The sequence below is a fragment of the Ranitomeya imitator genome, chromosome 5, assembly GCF_032444005.1.
Source record: "Ranitomeya imitator isolate aRanImi1 chromosome 5, aRanImi1.pri, whole genome shotgun sequence".
NCBI classification, from domain to species: Eukaryota; Metazoa; Chordata; class Amphibia; order Anura; family Dendrobatidae; genus Ranitomeya; species Ranitomeya imitator.
The window spans coordinates 196,429,695-196,453,487 of NC_091286.1; the positions used below are offsets into that span (position 1 = coordinate 196,429,695).

At 48.5% G+C, this 23,793-nt stretch overlaps 1 protein-coding gene across 2 annotated transcripts in view; it reads right to left on the reverse strand.

Moving 5' to 3' along the window:
- Positions 1-5,215: 5,215 nt before the first annotated feature.
- Positions 5,216-23,793, reverse strand: part of ARID4B (AT-rich interaction domain 4B) — a 402,063-nt gene continuing 383,485 nt past the window's right edge. For both annotated transcript variants that reach the window (XM_069769485.1, XM_069769484.1), the window contains exon 24: positions 5,216-7,993. In XM_069769485.1, the coding sequence (XP_069625586.1) occupies positions 7,872-7,993 (122 nt within the window). In that variant the 3' untranslated portion in view covers positions 5,216-7,871. The remainder of the gene's footprint in view (positions 7,994-23,793) is intronic.

Consider the following 23,793-nt stretch of genomic DNA (forward strand, 5'->3'; position numbering starts at 1 on the left):
TCGGCTCTCATGTCTAGTGGGTCCTTTAAAGTTCCCAAATCCTCAAACGGCAGTGAGGATTTCTTGGAAGCCTTAGCCATGGCTGCATCAAGTTTTGGGGCTTTATCCCACGTTGCAGATGCTGTCTCCTCGAACGGATACTTTCTCTTAAAAGATGGAGGAAGAGAACCTTTCCTTTCCGGCTTTTTCAACTCTCGTGTAATGAGGGAGCTTACTTTATCCACCACCGGAAAGCATCTGCAGGATTTACGGTCTAATCCTTTAAACATAACATCCTGCATGGACTTTTCTGACGGAGTTCCTTCAATTCCTATCGTGTTATTTACTGCCTTAACGAGGCGGTCTATCCGGTCAAAGGAAAAACATGAATGACCGTACTCAGTCTCCGAGAAAGATGATGACGTATGAGAAACCTCTGACTTCAGTTCCCCTGAATCACTGTTCTCAAATGAACTTGGGGATCTAGGTTCTATCTCTCTAGATCCTCTATTTTGAGAGAGGGATTTTGCTGAACCCCTGATCTCTTGCCTGACCATCTGCCTTAGGCTGGTAGCGAAATCTGGCGTCTCCTCTGCTATTAACCGTTGAATACACGGTGCACATAATTTTCTTATGTAGTCATCCGGAAGAGGAATTCCACATTCTGCACATTCTTTGTTTAGATTTAGAGGATCGCTTTTTTCCCTGATAAGTATGGAGAAAGGGAATATAAGGGGAGAAATACATCAGTAAGTGAATTTTCTCAGCGATCACTTACCCCTATATTGACTGAGTGGTACCGTAGATTGCGGGGGGACCCTCTCAACCGTTGTAACATCCTTACGGCTTGAGGCTTTTCCGGCTCTATCACCTCCAGGACGACTACTGCCACTAGATCGTTGCTGGGTGCTCACTGTTTGGGGCTTCTCCAGGGATTGACACTGTTGCTCAGACTGCAACGGTTCCTGTTCCTGAGACTCCATTGTAATAACGGATGGGAAGCATGTGGTAGCCCATACAAAATCCTTAAATAACCGGCCCCTCTAGGTACCTCCCCCGGATGGGGTCAGCAGATTAATCCAGGCGAACTGCCTGGTACAATGCATATGGGAGGCCCCTCCCCCAGAAGCCCGCCCTCACGTCGGAATATACACAGCTGAGCCGTATTCCTTTAATGGCCTCACCTGCCTCCTGAACCGCCCCGCACCGCATTTCTACCCTGTGTGCCGCAGGGCGCCGCTATCTTCCTTGCCCTGGCTCGACCGCGCATATGCCGTGCGTCATCAGCCCCCGCTGGTCACCTGATGCCGCCATCACCGCCGTGGCCCTACCGCACATGCGCCGCGTGTCATCAGCACTCGCCGGTCACCTGACGCCGCATCATCACCGCCGCGGCCCTACCGCACATGCGCTGCGCGTCATCAGCGCTCGCCGGTCACCTGACACCGCATCATCACCGCCGTGGCCCTACTGCGCATGCACCGCGCGTTATAAGCGCTCGCCGGCCCGCCACTACCGCTTTCTACAGTGCACACATGGCGTGGATACTCTAATCGGTACGCTGATCACGCTGCGCCCCGTGCCCCCACCGCTGCCAGTTCCATCGCAGGACTTCGGAGACAGGCCTCCCACAGCATACATACCTGTACCAGCGGCAATGGGACACTCTAAAGCCAGCACTCCCCCTAAAGGCTGCTTTCCTCTACTGCTGCCTACCCCCAAAGCCCTCTGTGGTGTGGCACCTCCAGCGCACCGGACGCAACAGAGGAAGGGGAACCCCCGCTTCCGGAACCGGCCTGCCGAGCCTGGGTACTGTCTTCACCTTCCTTCTTTAAGGCAAGTCTGTAGGGTCCCCTGTCAGGGACAGGAAACCAACTGATGCGAGAGAGAGGTGCCGCCCTTTTATCTCTGTAGGTTTCCTGTCCCTGAAGGGCAGATCCCCTCTCTCTCGTTAGTGCTGTCATGGCGACTGAATAATAGGCAATGTATGCCTGCAAAGCAGGAATTTGGACACCACAGATACACCGGGCATCTGACGGAGATAACAGACTGTTTCAATATGTGGCCTGTTTTTTTGTTTTAAATTTTTTTTTACTGCAAAATACTGTATAGACCAAGGCTAGCAGACAAAAACAGCAATGTATACCTATAAAGCGAGGATTTTGACACCACAGATACACCAGGTGTCTGATGGAGATAGCAGAATGTTTCAATTTGTGGCCTGTTTTTTTGTTTTAAATTTTTTTTACTGCAAAATAGTGTATAGACCAAGGCTAGCAGACAAAGAAAAAGCAATGTATGCCTGCAAAGCGAGGATTTTGACACCACAGATACACTAGGCGTCTGACGGAGATAACAGACTGTTTCAATATGTGGCCTGTTTTTTGGTTTAAATTTTTTTTTGACCCAAAATACTGCATAGGCCAAGGCTAACAGACAACAAAAGGCAGTGTATGCGTGCAAAGCGAGGATTTTGACACCACAGATACAGCAAAATACTGTATAGACCAAGGCTAGCAGACACAAAAATGCAATGTACGCCCGAAAATTAAGAATTTGGAGACCACAGTAGACCAGGCGTCAGGCGGTCAGATAACAAAATGTGGCCTTGATTTTTTTTTGGCCCACCAAAATTGTGTCAATAAGTAGGCTATGACACTAAAAAAAAATTGTAGTACTAAAATTGTTAAATATTTAGCAAAATATGCAAAGTCTGTGGTGTACAAATCACAGTGATAAATATAAGAACTATTGCTAAATATTTTTGGGCCAGCTACACATTTTTTGGGCAGCAAAATGGAGTCCAAAAATGTTGTACGACACGCCAAAAAATAATATAGTACCAAAAAAAGACCAGATTTTTCTGCGCACTTTCATCTGATGCCTGGGACAAATTTTTTTTAAAAATTGTTAGATTTTCACGCTCTTGTATTGCAATGACCTGGCTGTAGTCTGCAGTGTGACCAAGCAAATAAATGTAGTAAAAAGGGGGCTGTGGATTGCTTTCTAATAAAATTAGCAGGTATAAGGTGCATAAAAAAAATTGCCACAGATACCTGCAGCTAGGTATATATAAAATATGCAGCAGGTAGGAATGGAGCTTTTGGAGGTATGCAATGTGATCTATATACTCACATACAGTGCCTGCATGCCTTGCACTGATGTGGATATGTGCACATAGACTCCCCTGCCTACCTAGTGCTGCAATCTATGTACCCCCGAATTAGCCTTAAAGGGAAGGTACCGCGTTTGTAGGTCATTAATAAATCACTGTAATGTAGCATAACATGCTGCTATAAGCAAGTTTGAAATTCATGTGAAACAGATTTCATGTGTTATATGAGTTTAAAGAATGCACTGGGGGCTGACATCTTGGTTTTGCAGCAGTAGCAGGGCCCTATCAGTGTCAGATTACGGCACCCCATGGACATAGGAGATAATAGACCAGCGCGGACCCTATCTGTAACATTGCAGCAGCATTAGCAGTGAGCTGGGCACGCCTCTGTGGGCTGCACAACTCACTGCTGTAGGTGTGACTAGCTGCCATTTTATTATAGCCCTGTGCTCTCTATCTAGGACAGAAGAAGCCCTCACTGCTCCTCTGTACTTCAAGCAGGCAAGTCCTCTTCTCCCCACAAGCTGCCCTGTGTGCTTCTCCTGCTGTGTCTCCCCCTCCCCCTCACACACAGTCCATGTGATCTCCTGTAAGCTGGTAAGCTGCACTCACAGCCTGCAGAGAGTGAGGTGACACCTGGAGAGAGAGCAGGGCAGCTGACAGGACAGGGATTAAGGTGGGGGATGGCAAGAATGTTATTCACAAAAAATGCTGCTGAGCCCACTGTGTTCTGCTCCTCTGTAACCAAGCTGTGCCTCTGATGCAGTAACTGCTGGTGATAGCAGGTCACAGGGCAGTCACACACAAAATGGTGCTGCCCTGTGATGCTGCTCTTCATTCTTACTGTTGGGGCAGTAACTGCTGACATCACCATTTCCCTCCCCTTTTGGGTGGTCTAATATCCCTGGGGCAGAGCTGCTAAATCTCACTATAGCTGCTTGAGGTCTAAAACGGAAAATGCTCCCCCTAGTGGTAAATATGTATATTTGTAGAAAAATATATAATATTTTTCATATAGAAATGTTTGCAAACAGTGCAAACATTGCATTAATACATTTTAATTACTATTTTAAGCTTAATTTCACAAAAAAACTAAATACAAGAAAACTGGTGGCACCTTCCCTTTAAAAAGGACTTTTGGTTTATCAGGATTTGTGGATTGAACACTAGTAGACCCACACTAACTAATAAATGTAAGAATCTGAGCCTATCTCAGCAGCAGCTCTCCGTACACTAGCTGAATCCGGAGCAGAAAGCGGCGAGCAGAGCGGCACCAGGTCTCTTATAGACCTGATGACGCTGTGCGGCCAGCTAATCACTGTAATAGCACAACAACGATGGCTGCGGTACTAAAGTGCAATTTTAGACAATCTCTGCATGGTGATTGGTGCTCTAAAATTAAAAACTTAATTTAATTAAAAAGAGGAGGCCCGAGCTCCCACCGAATAATCACGGAAATACTCGGTGCTCGCCAAGTACACCGAGCATAGTGATACTCGGGCGAGTACCGAATAGTGGTGAGCACGTTCGCTCATCACTAGTAATGAGCTGTGGAATCATAGTGACAGGTCAGTTTTAGCATTTAGTGAACATGGTAAAAAAAAATCCAAAAAACAATTGTGGAATTGCACTTATTTTTTGCAATTTCACTACATCTGGAATTTTGTTCCTGTTTTCCAGTACACGGTGTGGTAAAATCAATGGTGCCATTCAAAAGTACAACTCGTTCCGCAAAAAACAAGCCCTCACATGGCCATATTGACAGAGAAATGAATAGGCGTGGGAAGAAGGGGAGCAAAAAATGGAAACGCAAAAACAAAAATACCCCTGGTCCTTAAGGGGTTAAATATGTCTTGGAGCACAATTTTTAAACCTTTGGGTGCTTGTTTATCAGTTCAGTATGACAGACAAAATGCTATCTAAATGAATTGAGGACTAAGTTTACACCACCTGTTAGAAAGCTAAATGTGAGAGAAAGTAACTTTACCAAAATAATGGCACATTTCTTGACTGGATTTAGTTTGATAAATATGTCCAAATGGTTTCATTGTTCATATAAAATCTGATTTGATTCTCTGTTCATCTTTAGTGCTTGAAAATAGAAAAAAAATCTTAAAAAGATTCACAAACTATGTAATTTTATTTATTGTTTTTTTTTCTTACATTTCTTTACAATATGGTACATTGTTCACCACCTCTTGGACTCAATAAATATGGTATGCCTTACTGTAAGCTGAATGGCAATTTTCTAAGGCTCCAAAAACACTTATTGACCAATTAAATAGACAAAAGAAATGTACTACTATATAACAGAAAAAGGAATAATGGCATAAAAGACTACTGTAAAAAAATACACAAACACATTCAGTTAACATGTCAAAAGGAACATTCCAACTTAGTCAAATGTTTGCTATATTCAGTAAAAACTATATAACAGTCTTGGTTATGTAGAAGCACTGCAGTCAATTTCATCGACTTAACTATAATTCCAAGCAATGTACTATACAAATGCTTGCCAAACAGACAAATTACATCTGGGAGAGAAACATACAACTTACGGTAATCCATATTTATTCAAGGTTTTTCCTCCACAAATAATTCCAGAAATTGCAGTAGTTTTGAGGTTAATACACATAGTGTGTTATTTATGCTATAAATGTCACTTTAGCATGTGTCTCATTACATTTATTCTTAGAAAAAAAAATCCTTATAAAGAGAACATGAATTTCTGCACAATGTTATGAACGCCAAATGTAGAAACTTAACTGTAATGTAATGTATGAGACAGATAACTGGACTGAATTATTACTATTAAAACCAAACAATCTGTGCTTTATTTAACATATGCCAAGTCAAGCAAATGACATCTGCAAAAGAGGAAAATGGGAAAACTGGTTTGCTTTCATTAACAATAACACATTACACTTTCAATCCAATAGTTTCTGTTGAAGAATAATATTATTCAATAATACAAAAAAAAAAACAATTAAAGCACAACACATTTAGGGTCATTTACCAAGTGCAGTGCTAATGTATACAAGAGTCCCTTGGAATATTTTTCAATAATGAACATAAAAGTAACCTGGCAGCCAATGACTCCTATGAAAGCATACCTTGCTACTGCCTCAAAAACCCGTACAACTACTCTCTTCCATTACCTAATAAGTCATTCACTAGACCACAGTTCTTTAAATGAAGCATTCTGACCACTTTTTAAGTAAAATATTTAGAATTGAGAGTCCTCAGTGGTTGATACCTTTTAATGGCTAACTGAATAGATGGAAACAAATTGCAAGCTTTCGAGACTATATACGTCTCTTGCAATTTATTACCATCTTTTCAGTTAGCCATTAAAAGGTATCAACCACTGAGGACTCTCAATTCTAAATATTTTTCTATCTACTGGCTAACACGGTACCAAGATACATATCTTTCCTGTATCACTTTTTAAGTGTAATTCTTAAAGAGGTTGTCTGGGCATAAATATAAATGACCTAACTTCAAGATAGGTCATCAACAGCAGATTTGTGGGAGTCCAACTCCTGGAACCCCCACTGATCATCTGACATTAGCTCTGGCAGTGGCCAGATGTAAACAATGAGCTGATGATCATTGGGTTGCCAGGAGTCGGACTCCATTTGATATGCTATGGATGACCTATCCATTGGAAAGGTCATCAATGCCCAGACAACCTTTATAGGAGGTGTTCAGGGTAAAGCAATGTTGTCTCCCAAGTGTGAGAACGGTTTAGAGTACCCATGCTTTGTGCAGCACCACCAGCACTTCCGATGTGGCCCGGCTATTGAACACACTAGATTCTGCAATTAATGCGACCCACTTTGCACTTTGATTAGCCATTTGGTAGGTACACTACCTCATCTCTACTATTGTGTCTGGGAGATTTTTATCCAACCTTATCGCTATTATTGTATCTAAGAGATATTTATGTCACCTTATCTCTATTATTCTATCTCCTATATCTTTATCCTACGTTATCTTTATTAGGGCTCTTTCAGACGTCCATGATCATCGGTCCGGTATTGGATCTCAATGCATGGACTGGCTGCTTGTCTCCCGACCCTGTGACAGCCTCATATAAATAATATGATGCTGATACACTCTGGGCTGGCAGACATGCGACCAGCCAATGCATTGAGTTCTGAGATTGGACAGATAATCATGGATGTCTGATTGTGTCTTACAATTGCCTGTAAGCTTAATATGTAAAATGATTAGCAGAGAATGGATGAGTATAGCATCCGTATGATTGGCAATTCTGATATGACCTCCAGAAATGACCACGCAACTGAAATATATGGTTTAATAACAAAGTACAAAAACAATCATCACACACCTTAATTCAGTTTTTGCAGTTCTCCCTACAGTGTAAGTTGCCATTTTACATGACAACACACAAAATGGCATCATGCAAGCTCAATTACAACTACCGTGTTACATATTGCACAGCACTTTGCAAAGGACCCTCAATATATTTACTGCATAACCCTTATATGACACACAACAATAGCCTCCTCCTCCCATAGCGGAAGGCATTGGGAGCAGAACTCCCATACTAGTTGGAAACAATTATTGCTTGAAGAAAATCAGTTTACTTCCACATCATAAAAAGTGCACTTAAGTGCATGGACAACACATCAAAAATGCAATAGAAAATAGTGCCTGTCTGTATTTGAGTTGCTGTGCAGTATAAAAATAAGTCAATGGCCTCAACAAGTTGAACAATGGTAAGTGCAAAGTGCATCGAACAGTCCCTCTGTCACCTGCACTCAACAGCCATTGCATTCTGTGTCGATAGGGATGGGTCCGCTAAGGTCAACATTACAGCTGCAGTGATGGAACTTGAGGAAGGTGATGATGACATGGTGGCCAGAACTGCGCCTGTGAACAAGAAGACATTTTTAAAGAACAGGAAAAAGTATGGATTTTCAAAATCCATAAATACTTCCAAGGAGTAATGTTTCCCATGATATAATTATTTTGAAATCTAATGTAAACTACAATAGTACAAATAAAGAGATAACCAAGTAAAATGATCTATTCTCTTTTAAAAATACCAAATCTGTTTTTTTCGGCAAGAATAACCTGTAAGCATTATTTCAGGTAAAGCATTTCTCTACTTGCAGAGCTTCACTTTCACCTTACCCAAGCAAAACGTAGTTTCTTGCATCTCCTAATTAGCTATGGTTCATGTTAAATACATCAGCAACAAATTTAATGAAACAGTACAAAAATCACACATAGGCTAGGTTCACATTTGCGGTTGAGTAAGCCTTGTTTCGTACGCAACCGCATGGCAAAACACATGATTTTATCCACATCAACTTACGCATGACGTATAAAAAAAACGCAACGCATTTGCATGTGTTCGCGTTGTTTATGCGAATGCGTTTGTTATGAAAACATTTTTCAAGGAGAATTTCATTGACACAAGTCATGCCCAATGGGTGTGGCTAGTAGGATTTCTGTATATAGACCCTTGTGCAATCGCAAGCGAACGCATGTACTTGCATTCCTATAGACTGTAATAAGTTGTTTTGACGCACTCCTTCCGCAAGTGGCCGCATGCATATGGCGGCGGAAATTTTACACCCAAAAATTCTAACATGGTGCGTCAGCCGTGCACCGCGAAAATACGAATGTGTAAGCAAATGCATGCAAACGCATGCATCTGCGTCTACAATGTTAAAGATAGAAAATCAAGACACATGCGGATGTATGCATCAGAAATGCTGCGGACACAACCGCAAATGTGAAACCAGCCATAAGTCATAGAGCATTGATTCCTCATTTATTAAGGAAAAATTCCCAAAATACTATTTAATAATTTATTGTCTCTCCATGTTGTTGGGTCTCATCCCTCTTATTAGGGACATCTGGAAAATTTGTTCGAAAGGAGTTAAGCTAGGCTTGCCATTCACATCTTTCCTGTTCCATCAAGAGTTTTCTTTTCGGAGAGCCTTACATCTGTCCTGTCTAAACTATTGTCGTATGTGGGCCTGTATATCTTAGTGGACGTAATCTACTAAAGGTCTGGAACCTTTCACTTATTTAAAGGAGTTCTCTGGTCTAAAAAGAGTAGTCTGCAGTAATTCCTTGTGAAACCTCCCAGCGCTGTGCACTGTGAGAATTCAACAATTTCTGAATCGGGAACAGGGGGATCTATGCGAAATGCCTACTTCTAGGCAGAAGCTGTCAAGTGGGCGAAACTTCACTTCATACAAGTTTAGCGAAGCCGCTCACTGTAGACGGCTGCGCCCTTGCTCCATACACTTGTATAGAGCAAGGCCGACCCACGGCTTCTGCTCGGGAATAGGCATGCATACGTAACCCATGTTCCCGTCTCAGAAACCGTTGAATCCTTGCAGAGCAGTGACTGCAAATGTCATGATCTGATTGGAAAGTAGCCTGGGACCAGGAGCACCTTTCCTGGCTCTAATACTAGGGGGTTCCCTAGCTCGCCCTGTTCCCCGGGATACTTCAGATGGCGAAGATGCCGCTGCCTCCGCCCTTGCCTTATCTCCTAATACAGCCCTTCGCCTGTCCCCTTCCCCCACCCAGGGAAGAGAGGCGCTACTGTGCACCGCAGTACACCAACCCGACAGACAGGGTAACAAAGACAAGGGTAAACTGAAAACTACACACACACACACACACAAAATATACACTCACATATTACAGAGGTATTCACCAGGGTGTGTAGGGAGGGGGAAGAAAGCAAAACAGGGAAGGATAAGGAATTTCCAAGTGTACAAACCAGACAACAGTTGCTAATAAATTCTTCCAGCACTCCTTCTCAAAACCAAGTTCTCCCACTCCAATGTCATGCTGCCAGTGCTAACTCTGACGACTCGATAATCTAGCCCAGATTTTAAAGGGAAAAAAGAAGTGGCTAACCAAGCATAGCTGAATGTAGGTGTTTCCAATATGGCCGATTAACCCCTGTGCTGCAGGAAGAAATAAACACGTTTAATACCCTGGAGAAGTGCTTCTTCTCAGTGTAGTAGGAGCAACTAGACGCTGCAGTCTTCTGGCTCTGCTCAGTTGTGGTAACCTCGTGACAGCAGACTTTTCATTTTAGGATAAACGCTTTAAGGATCATCAATCCAATTCCCTCCCAGGCTTAAGCAGATATCAATAATTTTAAATTCAGCACTTATTATTTATTATTATTTATTTATATAGCACCATTAATTCCATGGTGCTGTACATGAGAAAGGGGTTACATACAGGGTTATAGATATTGTACACAGTAAACAGGTTTACAGTGACAGACTGGTACAGAGGGGAGAGGACCCTGTCCTTGCGGACTTACATTCTATGGTCTCTACTTCTTTATTCCAAGGTACTCAAGTTTCCATTCCAACAAGGATGAGAAAAAGGAGATTTTTGTGTACTCACCGTAAAATCTCTTTCTCTTAGCCTCTAATTGGGGGACACAGGACCATGGGTGTTATGCTGCTGTCCACTAGGAGGCGACACTATGCATAATCTGAAAAAGATTAACCGTGGCTCCTCCTCTGCAGTATACACCCCTGGACGGCGTCAGCCTTCTCCAGTTTTGTGCAAAAGCATTAGGAGGAACGTAACATGAATAAAATAACCATGCCTATAAGAAGGCAACTATGTACGAGCTCAAGAAAACAATATGAGAACTCAACAGTAACAACGGCCCGGAGAGGGCAACAGAGTGGGAGCTGAGTCCCCCAATTAGAGGCTAAGAGAAAGAGATTTTACGGTGAGTACACAGAAATCTCCTTTACTCTGTCGCCTCATTGGGGGACACAGGACCATGGGATGTCCCAAAGCAGTCCCTGGGTGGGAAGCAATGGACGAATATTGTGCAGACAGGCCGCTACACTTGGGGCACCGCCACTTGCAGAACACATCTACCCAGGCTTGCGTCCACTGAGGACTGGGTATGAACCCTGTAGTGTTTAGTAAACGTGTGTAGGCTAATTCAAGTGGCCGCCTTACACACTTGTGCCGAAGCCTGGTGCCGAATGGCCCAGGAGGCCCCTACCGCCCGTGTAGAGTGTGCTGTCAGTTCAGACACCCTGCGTAGCGAGGTGATTGCCACTAGGAAAACCACCTTCTGGGATAGAAGATGGAGCGGGACCTCCTTAAGGGGTTCGAAGGGTGGATCCTGCAATGCTGTCAGGACCAGGTTGAGGTCCCACGTTTCTAGTGATAGTCTGTAGGGGGGAACCAATCGGGAAACCCCCTGAAGGAAAGTCCTTACTTGCGGCTTGGTAGCAATGCGCCTTTGAAAAAGCACTGAGAGGGCTGACACCTGGCTCTTAAGCGAGCCCAGGGACAGCCTGGCCTCCAGACCCGATTGGAGATAACCAAGTACTTTGGGTAGGGAATAAGGGAGTGGTGTCTGGCCACGAGATTCGCACCAGATAAAGAAAGCTTTCCAGGTACAGTAATAAATCTTGGCAAAGGCTCGCTTCCGTGCCCTGATCATGGTTCCAATGACATCCGGCGAGAGCCCTGCCTGGGTTAGAACCCAGGTCTCAAGGGCCACGCCGTCAAATTGAGAGCCCCTGAGTTCTGGTGGTAGAACGGGCCTTGTGATAGAAGATCGGGACGGTCGGGGAGACGCCAGGGGGCATCTGCTGTGAGTTGCACGATGTCGGCGTACCATGTACGTCTGGGTCAGTCCAGTGCAATTAGGATGGTTGGAACTCCCTCTTGCTTGATCTTCCTCACCACCCTGGATATCAGGGGGAGAGGTGGAAAAATGTACAGAAGCTGGAACTGGGTCCAGTCCTGAACCAGAGCGACCGTGGATCGTGTGTTCTGGCCATGAAGTTGGAGACCTTGGCATTGAAGTGGGATGCCATTAGGTCCACATCCGAGGTCCCCCAGCGATGGCAGATCTGGCGAAAAATTTCGGGATGGAAAGACCACTCTCCCGAGTCTATTCCTTGTCGGCTGAGGAAGTCTGCTTCCCAGTTGTCCACACCTGGAATGTGGACTGCCGAGAGAACCGACCCTGTGTCCTCTGCCCAGTGGAGGATATGTGACACTTCTTGCATCGCCTGGGTACTGCGGGTCCCCCCTTGATGATTCACATATGCCACAGCCATGGCATTGTCCGACTGTATTCTGATGTGAGAGGCTGCCAGTACGTGATGAAAGGCCCTCAATGCCAGGAGGATGGCATGAATTTCCAGGATGTTGATAGGCATAGTCGCTTCCACTGGGGACCATTTGCCCTGTGCCCTGTGGTGTAGGTGCACTGCACCCCAACCTGTCAGGCTCACATCGGTGGTCAGAACCATCCATTGACCTGTGAGAAAGGATTTCCCCTTTGCTAGCGAGGTTGGCTTGAGCCACCAGTGCAGGGACCTCTTGGTTGACGACGTTAGCCGGAACTCCCTGTCGAGAAAGGGTTCTTGTCCCAAGACTTGAGGATGGCTAGTTGGAGAGGCCTGAGGCGAAACTGGGCAAATGGGATGGCTTCTATTGCTGCCTCCATCCTGCCGAGGACTCTCATGGCAAACCGGAGATATCGAGGGGGTTTGCGGAGGAGAGTGCAAACTCCTAGGTGGAGAGCCAGTGCCTTGTTCTTGGGAAGGAGCACTAGACCCCTGGAGGTGTTGAATAGCATTCCCAGGAAGGTCAGAGACTGACTCGGGGTTGGTGATGACTTTTGTAGGTTGACTAACCAGCCGATGCGACTCAGAGTGTCGATTGTGATTGAGACGCTGAGCTCGCAGTCCTTGAAGGTGGGAGCCTTGGTGAGTAGATAGTCCAAGTATGGAACGACTACTATGCCTCTGGAGTGCAGAACGTCCATGGTGGCTGCCATGACTTTGGTAAACACTCTGGGAACCGTGGCGAGTCCGAACGGGAGATCCCCGAACTGGTAGTGGTCCTGGTCGATTGCGAACCTGAGAAATCTCTGATGTGCAGGGGCAATTGGTATATGCAGGTATGTGTCTTGTATGTCTATGGAGGTGAGATATTCTCCCTCCAACATGGATGCAATGATTGACTGAATGGACTCCATGCAGAACTATGACTCCTGCTTGAAAAAGCGAGGAGACCGCTTGTCAGAAGGCACGAGCCTTGGCTGGTGGTTTTGGGGGGACAGAGAGGAAGAATCGGTCCGGTGGGTGGAGGTGAACTCTATCTTGTATCCGGAAGACACTAGTTCCCTGACCCACTTGTCTTCTGTAATAGGTAGCCAGACTTGATGAAAGAGCAAAAACAGGATTTTTGGTTGCTTACCGTAAAATCTGTTTCTCGGAGCCTTCATTGGGGGACACAGGAACCATGGGTGTATGCTGCTGCCACTAGGAGGCTGACACTATGCAAATAAAAAAGTCAGCTCCTCCTCTGCAGTGTACACCCTACCGACAGGAAGTAGGATATTCAGTTAGTGAGAAAGCAGTAGGAGAAGCAACGTGTAAAAGAGAAAGAATAATAATATAATAATAATAAACTTTATCTATATAGCGCCAACAAACTCCACGGCGCTTCACAGATCAACAGTTTCAAACACTCAAAGAGTGTTCAAAGAACTCAAACGTATACAGTAAACAGAGCTGTTCAACTTGGGAGGGTGCTGTGTCCCCCAATGAAGGCTCCGAGAGACAGATTTTACGGTAAGCAACCAAAAATCCTGTTTTCTCTATCGCCTTTCATTGGGGGACACAGGAACCATGGGACGTCCCAAAGCAGTCCCTGGGGTGGGAACAGCAGAAAAACTCCATTCAGGTCGGAGGAAACACCACTGCCGCCTGCAAGATCCTTCCGCCTAGGCTGGCAACTGCCGAAACGTAGGTATGGAGCTTATAACCCCTTGGCAAAGGAGTGACCGGAACACTAGGTTGCCACCTAGCAAAGATGTAGGGTGGATGCCCCATGGTGTACCGCCCAGGAGGCTCCCACTGCCCGGAGCAGAGGGAGGAGTCACTCTGTTCTTGATCCGGTGAGCCTCCAGAATGGCAGGTCTGATCCAGAGAACAATCGTAACCTTGGAAGCCGGCAGGCCTCTTGGCGTACCGTCTGGAATGACAAAAGACAGTCCGTCTTCCTAAAGAAGGCGGCCCTAGACAAATAGATCCTCACCACCCTGACCAGGTCTAGCCTGTTCAGAGAATGCCCCAGAGAATCGATCGGAGCAGGACAAAGGTGGGAAGGACAATCTTATTCAAGTAAAAGGAGGACACCACCCTGGGAAGAAAAGGCGACAAAGGCCGTAAAACTACCCTATCCTGGTGAAAAACCAAGAAAGGGGCGACAGGAGAGAGCCACCAACTCCGAGATGCGTGGAGATGGCCACCAGCAAAGCCACCTTGCAGGACAGAGCAGACAGTGAGGCTCATGGAGAGGCTCAAGGGAGAAAGTCCACCGAGCCTCCAGAACAAGACTGAGGTCCCAGGGATCCACAGAAGTGTGGTACGAGGGAGCCGCATGCGCTACTGAAGAAAGGTTCTGATCTGAGAACGGGACGGATATAAATCTTCATACCGTGATAGCCAGTAGCGAAGGACCTCTGAAAAGGGACTTCAGAAAAAGGATGGAAAGGGTTGCTATCTGACCCTTCAGAAAACTAAGGGCAAGGCCAGCATCAAGTCCCGCCTAGAGAGAACGGCCAAAAAGGAAGGTTTCAACAGCAAAGCTGTTAACTTGAGACACCAAGAACTCTGTGGCAGATGGGTCCCTAGTACAGAAGATCTGACCTGACTGGGGCCTCCAGTGAGAGTCCGCGAGGAGATAAAATATCTCAGCGAACCAGACCTTCTGGGCCAATCTGGTGCGGTCAGAATGACCGGCACCCCCTCCGCATAGATCTTCAACGGTCTGGGAAGAAAGGGGAGGGAGGAACAGAAAGGTAAGTACAAATGGCGACCCAGGAATGGTCAAGGTATCGGTATCCACAACAAGAGGATCGCGGACTTGGAAACAAAACGGTGGACCCTTCCTAAGCAGTCGGGCCGCCAGGAGATCCGTGTCCGGAGTTCCTCATCCAAGGAAAATTTGAAGGAAGACCTCCTGAGTCGGGACCCCTGTCCTGCCGCAAGGCCCTCGCGGCAGAGAAAACACTGCGGCCTAGTTGTCCACGCCGGGGATATGCACTGCGGATAGTGCTGAAACCGTCGCCTCTGCCCAGAGGATCCTGGACACCTCCGCCATTGCCAAGAGACTGATTCCCTCCCTGGCGATTGACATAAGCCACAGCCGAGGCATTGGACGTCTGGATTCTGACTGGCAGACCTCTGAGAAGCCTTTCCCAGTGACTCAGGGATAGAAGAAAGGCCCCTCTCTCAATGGTGTCGATCGGCGGAGAGGACCCTTGCTCCGACCAACGTCCCCTTCAATGACGGATGGCGAGAAAACGCACCCCAGCCGGGAAGGCTGGTGACCGTCGTCACCACCTGCCTTGGGGAGGACCGGACATGAGGAATGAGAGGGGATGACAGCCACCAGTTGAGAGGCTATTAGAATCTGATGGAAAGTCGGATTGGAGGGTCCAGAGACAGCACAGACGTGTCCCACTGAGGAAGGATGGCCTGCTGAAGTGGTCTCAAGTGGAACCGCGCAAAAGAGAACGCTTACGGAGCTGTCACCATGCATCACAGGACCGTCGTAGCTGAACGGAAGGAAGGCAGCCGAGGGCACTGCAGAGAGCGAACTCCGTATGGAGAATTGCCCGCTTCTCAAGAAGAAAAACCCCTAGCGATGTCGAACAACATGCCTAAGAGGACGAGACGCTGACTCGGAACAAGACAAGACTTTGTTCTGTTGGCCAGCCACCAGAAACAGGACAGGGAGTCTAGGACGATGGTCAGACCCTCAGGGCCTGAGAGAGGGGCAGAGGCTTGATGAGGATTACTTCAAGGTATGGAATGAGCACTAAGGCCCCTGATCATCAAGGAAAATCAGGACATGGAGCAAGGCCTCTTGGATATCCATGCAACACAGGAATTCCTGTGGGTCCATGGAAGCCAGGACTGAACAGAGGAACTTCATCCTGAAATGCCGCATGCGGAACCTTCTGTTCACTAAGTTCAGAGACAGAAAGGGTCGAACTGCGCCGCTCTTCTTCAGCACTACAAGCAGGTTTGGATAGAAACCTGGGAAGCGTACCTGCTGTGGGACGGAAACAATAACCTCCGAACAAAGAAGGAAGGTAATGGACGCAAAGAAACCTGAGATCAGAGGAGGATTTTTAGAGGGCGGGATTCAAAGAAGCGATTCCGGGCCGCTAAGCGAACCCTATCTTGTATCCAGAGGATACCACCTCCCTGATCTAGGCGTCCTCCACCGAAGCCAGCCAAACATCCCTGAAAAAGGCAGGAGATGCCCGCCAAAACTGGAAGAAACGCTGGGCCGTTAGCACGAGTTATTATGCCGAAGAAGATCTGCCAGGTCTAGGCCTGGTGGACCAACCATGGGAGTTGCGGGCACACCGGGAAGGGATAGGCTTAAAGGAAGCCTTTTCTCTAGCCAGACGAGATCGCAGTCTGTGTTAGCTAGAGGAATCTTCCGACGCCGCAAAACAGCGAAGGGACAAAGGGAACTCGTGCCTCCCGTGGCATCATTAATAATTTGTTCCCTCATGTAGCCAAAGAAACAGGCCCCCTGGAAGGGCTGTGTGTAGAGCCGAATATTCCGACGGATGGCCACCATAATGCTGGATGCGTGAGCTGCACAAGCTGCGCATCTAGGGAGGCAGATACCAAATATTTCCCTGCATAGGAAATCCGGTCCGTCAGGTCGGCTAGCTCCCCCGGAGGAGCTCCAGGCGGGGTGCTCTTACAAGGCTGTTTGGTCCATTTATCTATGGTCCTTGAGACCCAGGTAGAGGCAATGGCCGAGGCACAAAGTAGAAGCAGCCGTTACAAAAGGCTGATTTTTCCAGCGGTTCTATAAAGGTATCCTTGGAACCCGTGCCAAGCTGGTAGACAGTCTGGGAACTGACAAGTCCAGAATTGCCCACTTCCTGCCGAGGAATCAGTCCAGTTAGCGATGAGCTCAGGAGAGAAGGGATATAGGATGCCGAGACGCTTCCCTGTCTGCAAGCATCTGGTATGGCTCGCATTTCTCCTGGCAAGTACCACCACATATTCAGTGTGTGTGGGGCAAAGATCCTGGAAAGTGGTTTGACCGTCTAAACGAAAACCGCCTATTCTGCGGGTTCCGTAGAGGTATCCATGATGCTTAGGGTCTGGTTGATCGCAACAATAAGGCTATCCAAGTCTGAAACTTCCTCTGCAAACATGACCGAGGAAGCCCGTCTCTCTCTCGATAGAGAGGAGGATCAGGAAGAGGGATCTCACCGGCCAAAACGGAGGGCAAGATGGAGCGGGAAAGACAGGTGTCAGACGTCCATGGGGCTGATGGTGGACGTCCTGGTCTCCTCCAACCGACAGGCTCTGGAGGGCGAGTGGGTGGGGAATGGAGCTGGGACCGAACATCTAAGCACGCTTGTGTGCTAGGATCATGGTCCTGCCGTCGGATCTATGAGGATACGGGGTGGCAGTACACGCCGTACTCATAGTCCATAAAGTGGGATTGCAGGTGTGACTGTTCACCCTGTATCCCTCTGTTCTGTATCTCTTGTGGCCAAGTTGAACAAGGCTGGACGGAGAATCCTGTGACCCACTAGCGATTGCGGACAGGCACGGATACCAAGGTCGTGACATCCTGGTGAGGTCCGCCCCAGACTGAGACAGAAGGAAAGCCCACCCAGGGATAGGGGTCTCGGCCTCACCCGGGTTAGGGACTCCTGGACAGGGAGTTGCTGCAGCTGACAAGAGGAAGCAGGAGGACAGGGACGCTCTCCTTATAGGGTTAGGCCTGGGAGCAGACCCACTAAATGATGCCCGAAGGTTAGGGGAACAGGAGAGGGGAGTAATAGGCTGCATAGCAGAGCTACTCACAGTAATAGTAGAGTCCTGTAGACTGCTCCTGGCTGTAGCTGCGACCGGCATCATGGCACAGGTCCAGGGCACCAGCGATGAGATGGCAACCTAAGGAGGATGCAGGGGACCCCGCCGGAGGAAACGTGTGCTGGGGAAAAAAGGGCCTGGCTGCAGTCTGGAAGAACCGCAGAAGGAGACCGCTGAAAAGGGCGCTGGAACGTGCGCCCGGCTGCGATGTGGCGCTAAGCAGCGGCGTAGAAATCATGGGCCCAGGAGCACCAAGATGGCGCCGGTGGGCGGGGAGTAAAGAGATTGTCGGGCGGGAGAAAGCCCGCCCGATGAAAGCGGAAGTGGACAGAGCGCGGCACCGGAAGTAAGCCCGGGCAGAAGCCGGGGCCTAAATTACAGGCCAGCGACCGCCGGAGGAGAGCCGCGGCGTCGGATCAGTGCGCCGAAGGTAGAAAAACAGCGCGGCAGCCTGCCAAGGCTGTCACGCTGGAGAGGATGGAGCGGCTGCTATGAAACACCCGCAGCGCCAGAGCAGTGCGCCGCAGGGAGAAGCGGCGTGGCAGCCTGAGAGGGCTGTCGCGCTGGAGAAAGAAGTGTGGCCCCATTAAAACCGCGGCGCCGGGGAAGCGCGCCGCTGGCCCCATTAAAAACCGCGGCGCCAGGGAAGCGCGCCGCTGGCCCCATTAAAGCCGCGGCGCCGGGGAAGCGCGCCGCAGAAAGAACGGCAGGACAGCTAGTCAGGGCTGTCTCACTGGGGAGAGTGGAGGAAGCAGCGCGGCAGGCTGTAAAGGCCCTGTGCCGGAATAGAAGGCAGAGGGGGCTGCATGGGAACAGTAATCCCGGGCCGTGCTGCGCAATCTGGGAGCAAGCGACGACCAGGTAATCTGGGAGCCCTAGCCAGAACCCCCCTTGAAAGATTTGGGATGGGAAATACTCACCTCAACTTCCCACGTCGATACTAACCTGAAGAGGAATGAGACGTCCAGGAAGCTGTGATGGACGTCCTCGTCTCCTCCAACCGACAGGCTCTGGAAGGCGAGTGGGTGGGGGACGGAGCCAGGACCGGACTTCTGAGCACGCTGGTGTGCTAGGATCATGGTCCTGCTGTGGGATCTATGAGGATACGGGGTGGCAGTACACGCCGTACTCATAGTCCGTATTGTGGGACTACAGGTGTGACTGTTCACCCTGTATCCCTCCGGAAACCTGAAAAGAAATGACGCACATTGAGGTAGATAAGGGTCTAATGAAAGACCCGTGTCCACCTCCTACTGACACTAAGCTAAACTGAATATCCTACTTCCTGTCGGTAGGGTGTACACTGCAGAGGAGGAGCTGACTTTTTTTATTTGCATAGTGTCAACCTCCTAGTGGCAGCAGCATACACCCATGGTTCCTGTGTCCCCCAATGAAAGGCGATAGAGAAAGTCGGCCGCCTACGGGTGTGGTGTCTTCCGGAGTCCGTGAGTCATGATGAGGAGAAAGTCTGAGATTTTCCTCCTCTGGGCTTAGACTGGGCTGCTTTTGACTGCCAGGTCTTGTCCGACCTTTGCGTCGACCGTGAGTTGTCCCTGCGTGGGGAACGGTTACGATTTTGTGCTGGACGCGAGACGGACCAGCCCGAAGAATTCCGAAAGGATCGGAATCGAGTTTGGTTACGCTTCTTGTAAGTGCGTTTAGGTTTCAGTTGGGGAAGAGAGGTACTCTTACCCCCGGTGGCGTTGGATATCATCGTGTCCAACTGTTCACCAAAAAGTCGCCCACTGAGCTAGGGGAGGTGCGTGAGGTACTTCGAGGCTGCGTCCGCTTTCCATTCCCGCAGCCAGAGAATACGCCGAATTGTGATGGCAATTGATGCTATCCCCGCTACACCCCTTGCTGAATCCAGAGCTGCATGAAGCATGTAATCTGCAATCAGCTCAGGAGCGGATACTTGGAGGCCAGCTTGTAAATTTTTGGCACAGGCCAGAATGGCCTTGGCAGCCCAAACTGAAGCGAACGCAGGAGCCAGGGATGCCCCTGCGGCCTCGAAAATTGAACGAGCCATGCGTTCTACCTGCCGGTCTGCTGCGTCCCTGAGGGTTGAGCTATCTGGCAGTGAATGGAGGGTCTGTGCTGCTAGTCTAGAGACTAGGGGGGTCCACTTCGGGTGGGTCTGTCCATTTCTTGGTATCCTTCTGCGGGAAGGAGTACCTCGCCTCCAGATATTTGCGATTAGCGAATTTTTTCTCAGGCTGTGAGAGCTGCTTTTTAAGGATCACCTTAAACTCTGGGTGGTTAGAGAAAACCTTAGGCGGCTTCAGAGGTCCTTCAAAGGAAATCTTGTGTTCTGCGGCCTCTAGTGGCGGATCAGAAATGTCCAGCACCCGATGGATGGAAGAGACTAAGTCCTCAACTAGCGCTGTATTGCTAGAAGGAATTGGGATCAAGGACCCCTCTGTTTCCTTGTCTGAGTCGGAGTCACAGATGCCTTCCGAATCCTGTGTATCACTGAGGCGTCCCCTGCTGGGTGAGCTGGGGCGGAGACCTTCTCTGGTCAGGGATTGTGGAGATCTGCATTGTCTGCCCCCGGAAGGGGACGGTCTAGATGACCTAGAACTACGTATTCTCTCCCTAAAAGGGGATCACCGTGTGCTATGGGATGACGCAGATGAACGTGACCTGTGTGTCCTCTTGTGTCCTGACCTAGACGTGGAAGTGCCAGGGTCGTGCTGTCCCTGAGTCAAGCTCTCCCTTTGCTGGGTAGCGGTCATAGCCGAGGCATGATTCTGCAGAGCCTGAAGCAATGTGGAGGTTAAGTTATCTATAGTCTGCGTCATAGATTGCGACATCTGAGTGACCCATTCCAGCGTGGTATTAGACACCAAAGCCTTGGCAGGGGCCTCTTGGGGCTCTGACACAGTAATCTGAGTGCAGTCCTGCCAGTGTGGGTACGTGCTGCCTCTGGGGAGAACAGTCCCGCAGGCTGTGCAGAATGCATAATAGCAGTCCTGCCTGGTTCACTTGGACCTTGAGCCCGGCATAGTGCACAGAGTGCAGAAGGGCTGGCTATGCAGAGGGTAGCTATGCAGAGGAACCTATAGGGGAGCCTTACAGGGAATATGGATTCACAGCCAAGTAAAACAACCCAGCTGTGATCTTACCCCACCAGTTTGCCCCTAGGTCCAGCACCGAAGATCCACAGTCCTGTGCCCCCCGGAGACTGGCTGGCCTGGTCCTGCTGACCGGGAGATGCAGGGTTAATCCTTCCTGCAGTAGAAATAGCCGCCGAGGAGAAGAGGAAAGGGAGAAGGGGACGGAGAGCTGTGAAAAAAGGCGGCAAAGCTGTGTAAAAATGCGCCCTTTCTCTCTCGATCCGCCCCCTCTATGAGAAAGTAGAGTGTCATATTTGTCATCCGGGGGGCAGGCCGGGGGGACGGAGAGGAGGCGGCTTCAGCTAGGTCAAAGCCGCGGCCTAAATTAGATGCCTGATGCTCAGAAAGGCTCCAGGCCGGCGCGAAGTCCGGAAGGGGTCGGATCTGAACTCGAGCCCCCCAGATTTAAAAGCAGGATAGCGGTTGGGGCTATAAGCGGAAGGGGAGCACTGTAAGGGGTCCCCCTGAGGCAGTATAGAGCTGGTGTTGCTGCAGAGACAGGGGCGCAGGGAGCCGTGTCTCTATTCTACCATGCCTGCCTGCACTCCCCCCGGCCCCGACAGGAGCCCGCAGCTGGGCTGGGGTCCCTGAATGCAGGCGCGGTGTGATGGCCCATGCTGGGAGCTGCAGAATGATGCCTGTACAGGCCCTACCTGAGGCGTCTCAACCTAATGCCCCCAGAGGGGGATTAGGGAGGGTGCTGTCACCTTCAGGGGGCTTTATCCTCGCCTCAAACTCAACCCAGAAACCAAAAGGAATTGGGGAAGGAGGGGGTCTCGACTTCGAACCAGCAACCGAGGGACTGGAAAAGGAGTGACATGGGGTAAAAAGCCAACTCGACTTCAACTGGGCACCCCATAATAGGAAGCAGCCATGCCGGGAGTCTCACAGGAGACCCACTTTTCTTCATCTGTAATCCGTCGGAAAAAAACGGAGTAAAAAAAAATCTTAGGTGTGCCTCCTATGCGACACTAAGCAAAAACTGGAGAAGGCTGATGCCGTCCAGGGGTGTATACTGCAGAGGAGGAGCCACGGTTAATCTTTTTCAGATTATGCATAGTGTCGCCTCCTAGTGGACAGCAGCATAACACCCATGGTCCTGTGTCCCCCAATAAGGCGACAGAGTAACATACAGAGCAGGATCCTCAACTTGAGGTCTAATCTCAGCCATTATTTCATGATTTGCACATCATTAGCATGTCTATCGATCTTGTGATTTCGATAATTCCACGACTTTCCCTTTTTGGTGCTGCAATTTCAATGTTGAGGAGTTTATATACTGCAATACCACAATATTGTAGCACATAGAGAAAATGGAAGTATCCTAAGTCACCCCCAAAATCCATTTTAAATGAGTTATACAATATTACATTTAAATGGGCTATGCAGCCACTATAACAACCATACTAGCATTGTACCTGTTACTGGTACAGTGCCCGAGAACATACATTTTAATTCATAGGCAAATGAGGAGACTTTACTACACCCTTGGCGTGGTGCAATGTGATGCTTCCTCATTTGCATATTGAGGATATTCCTCTGCTTCTGATTGACAGAGCTTGCTTCCCAAAATGAGCACTATCTGAATGCTCCCAGCATGTGCTGTAATATCTCTATATACTCTTTTTGCCTAAGGGTACCGTCACACACTGCCATTTCGATCGCTACGACGGTACGATTCGTGACGTTCCAGCGATATCGTTACGATATCGCTGTGTCTGACACGCAGCAGCGATCAGGGATCCTGCTGAGAATCGTACGTCGTAGCAGATCGTTTAGAACTTTCTTTTGTCGCTGGATCTCCCGCTGGCATCGCTAGATCGGTGTGTGTGACACCGATCTAGCGATGCGTTCGCTTGTAACCAGGGTAAACATCGGGTTACTAAGCGCAGGGCCGCGCTTAGTAACCCGATGTTTACCCTGGTTACAAGCGTAAAACTAAAAAAAAACAAACAGCACATACTTACATTCTGGTGTCCGTCAGGTCCCTTGCCGTCTGCTTCCCGCATTCAGTGACTGCCGGCCGTAAAGTGAAAGCAGAGCACAGCGGTGACGTCACCGCTGTGCTGTGCTTTCACTTTACGGCCGGCAGTCAGTGAGTGCGGGAAGCAGACGGCAAGGGACCTGACGGACACCAGAATGTAAGTATGTGCTGTTTGTTTTTTTTTACGCTGGTAACCAGGGTAAACATCGGGTTACTAAGCGCGGTCCTGCGCTTAGTAACCCGATGTTTACCCTGGTTACCCGGGTACCTCGGCATCGTTGGTCGCTGGAGAGCTGTCTGTGTGACAGCTCCCCAGCGACCACACTACGATTTACCTACGATCACGGCCAGGTCATATCGCTGGTCGTGATTGTAGGTAAATCGTATAGTGTGACGGTACCCTAACCCCTGACGAGGAGCTGTGGTATAATCAGACCAAGTTCCAGCAAGGTGAAACACGGCCATTACACAGTACACAGCAGGGGCACATTTATAAGATTATCTCAGCACAGGAACTTTTTTTTTTTACATATCCAATTGTGGATGTGTTAAAAGTCTGAAGAAATGTAATTTTTAGCTATACATTGAATACTCAACATGCTTATATATACTGAAAAAATACAGGATAAAAATGGTTGTGACAACGTGCAATGGATGGGATTTTAGTAT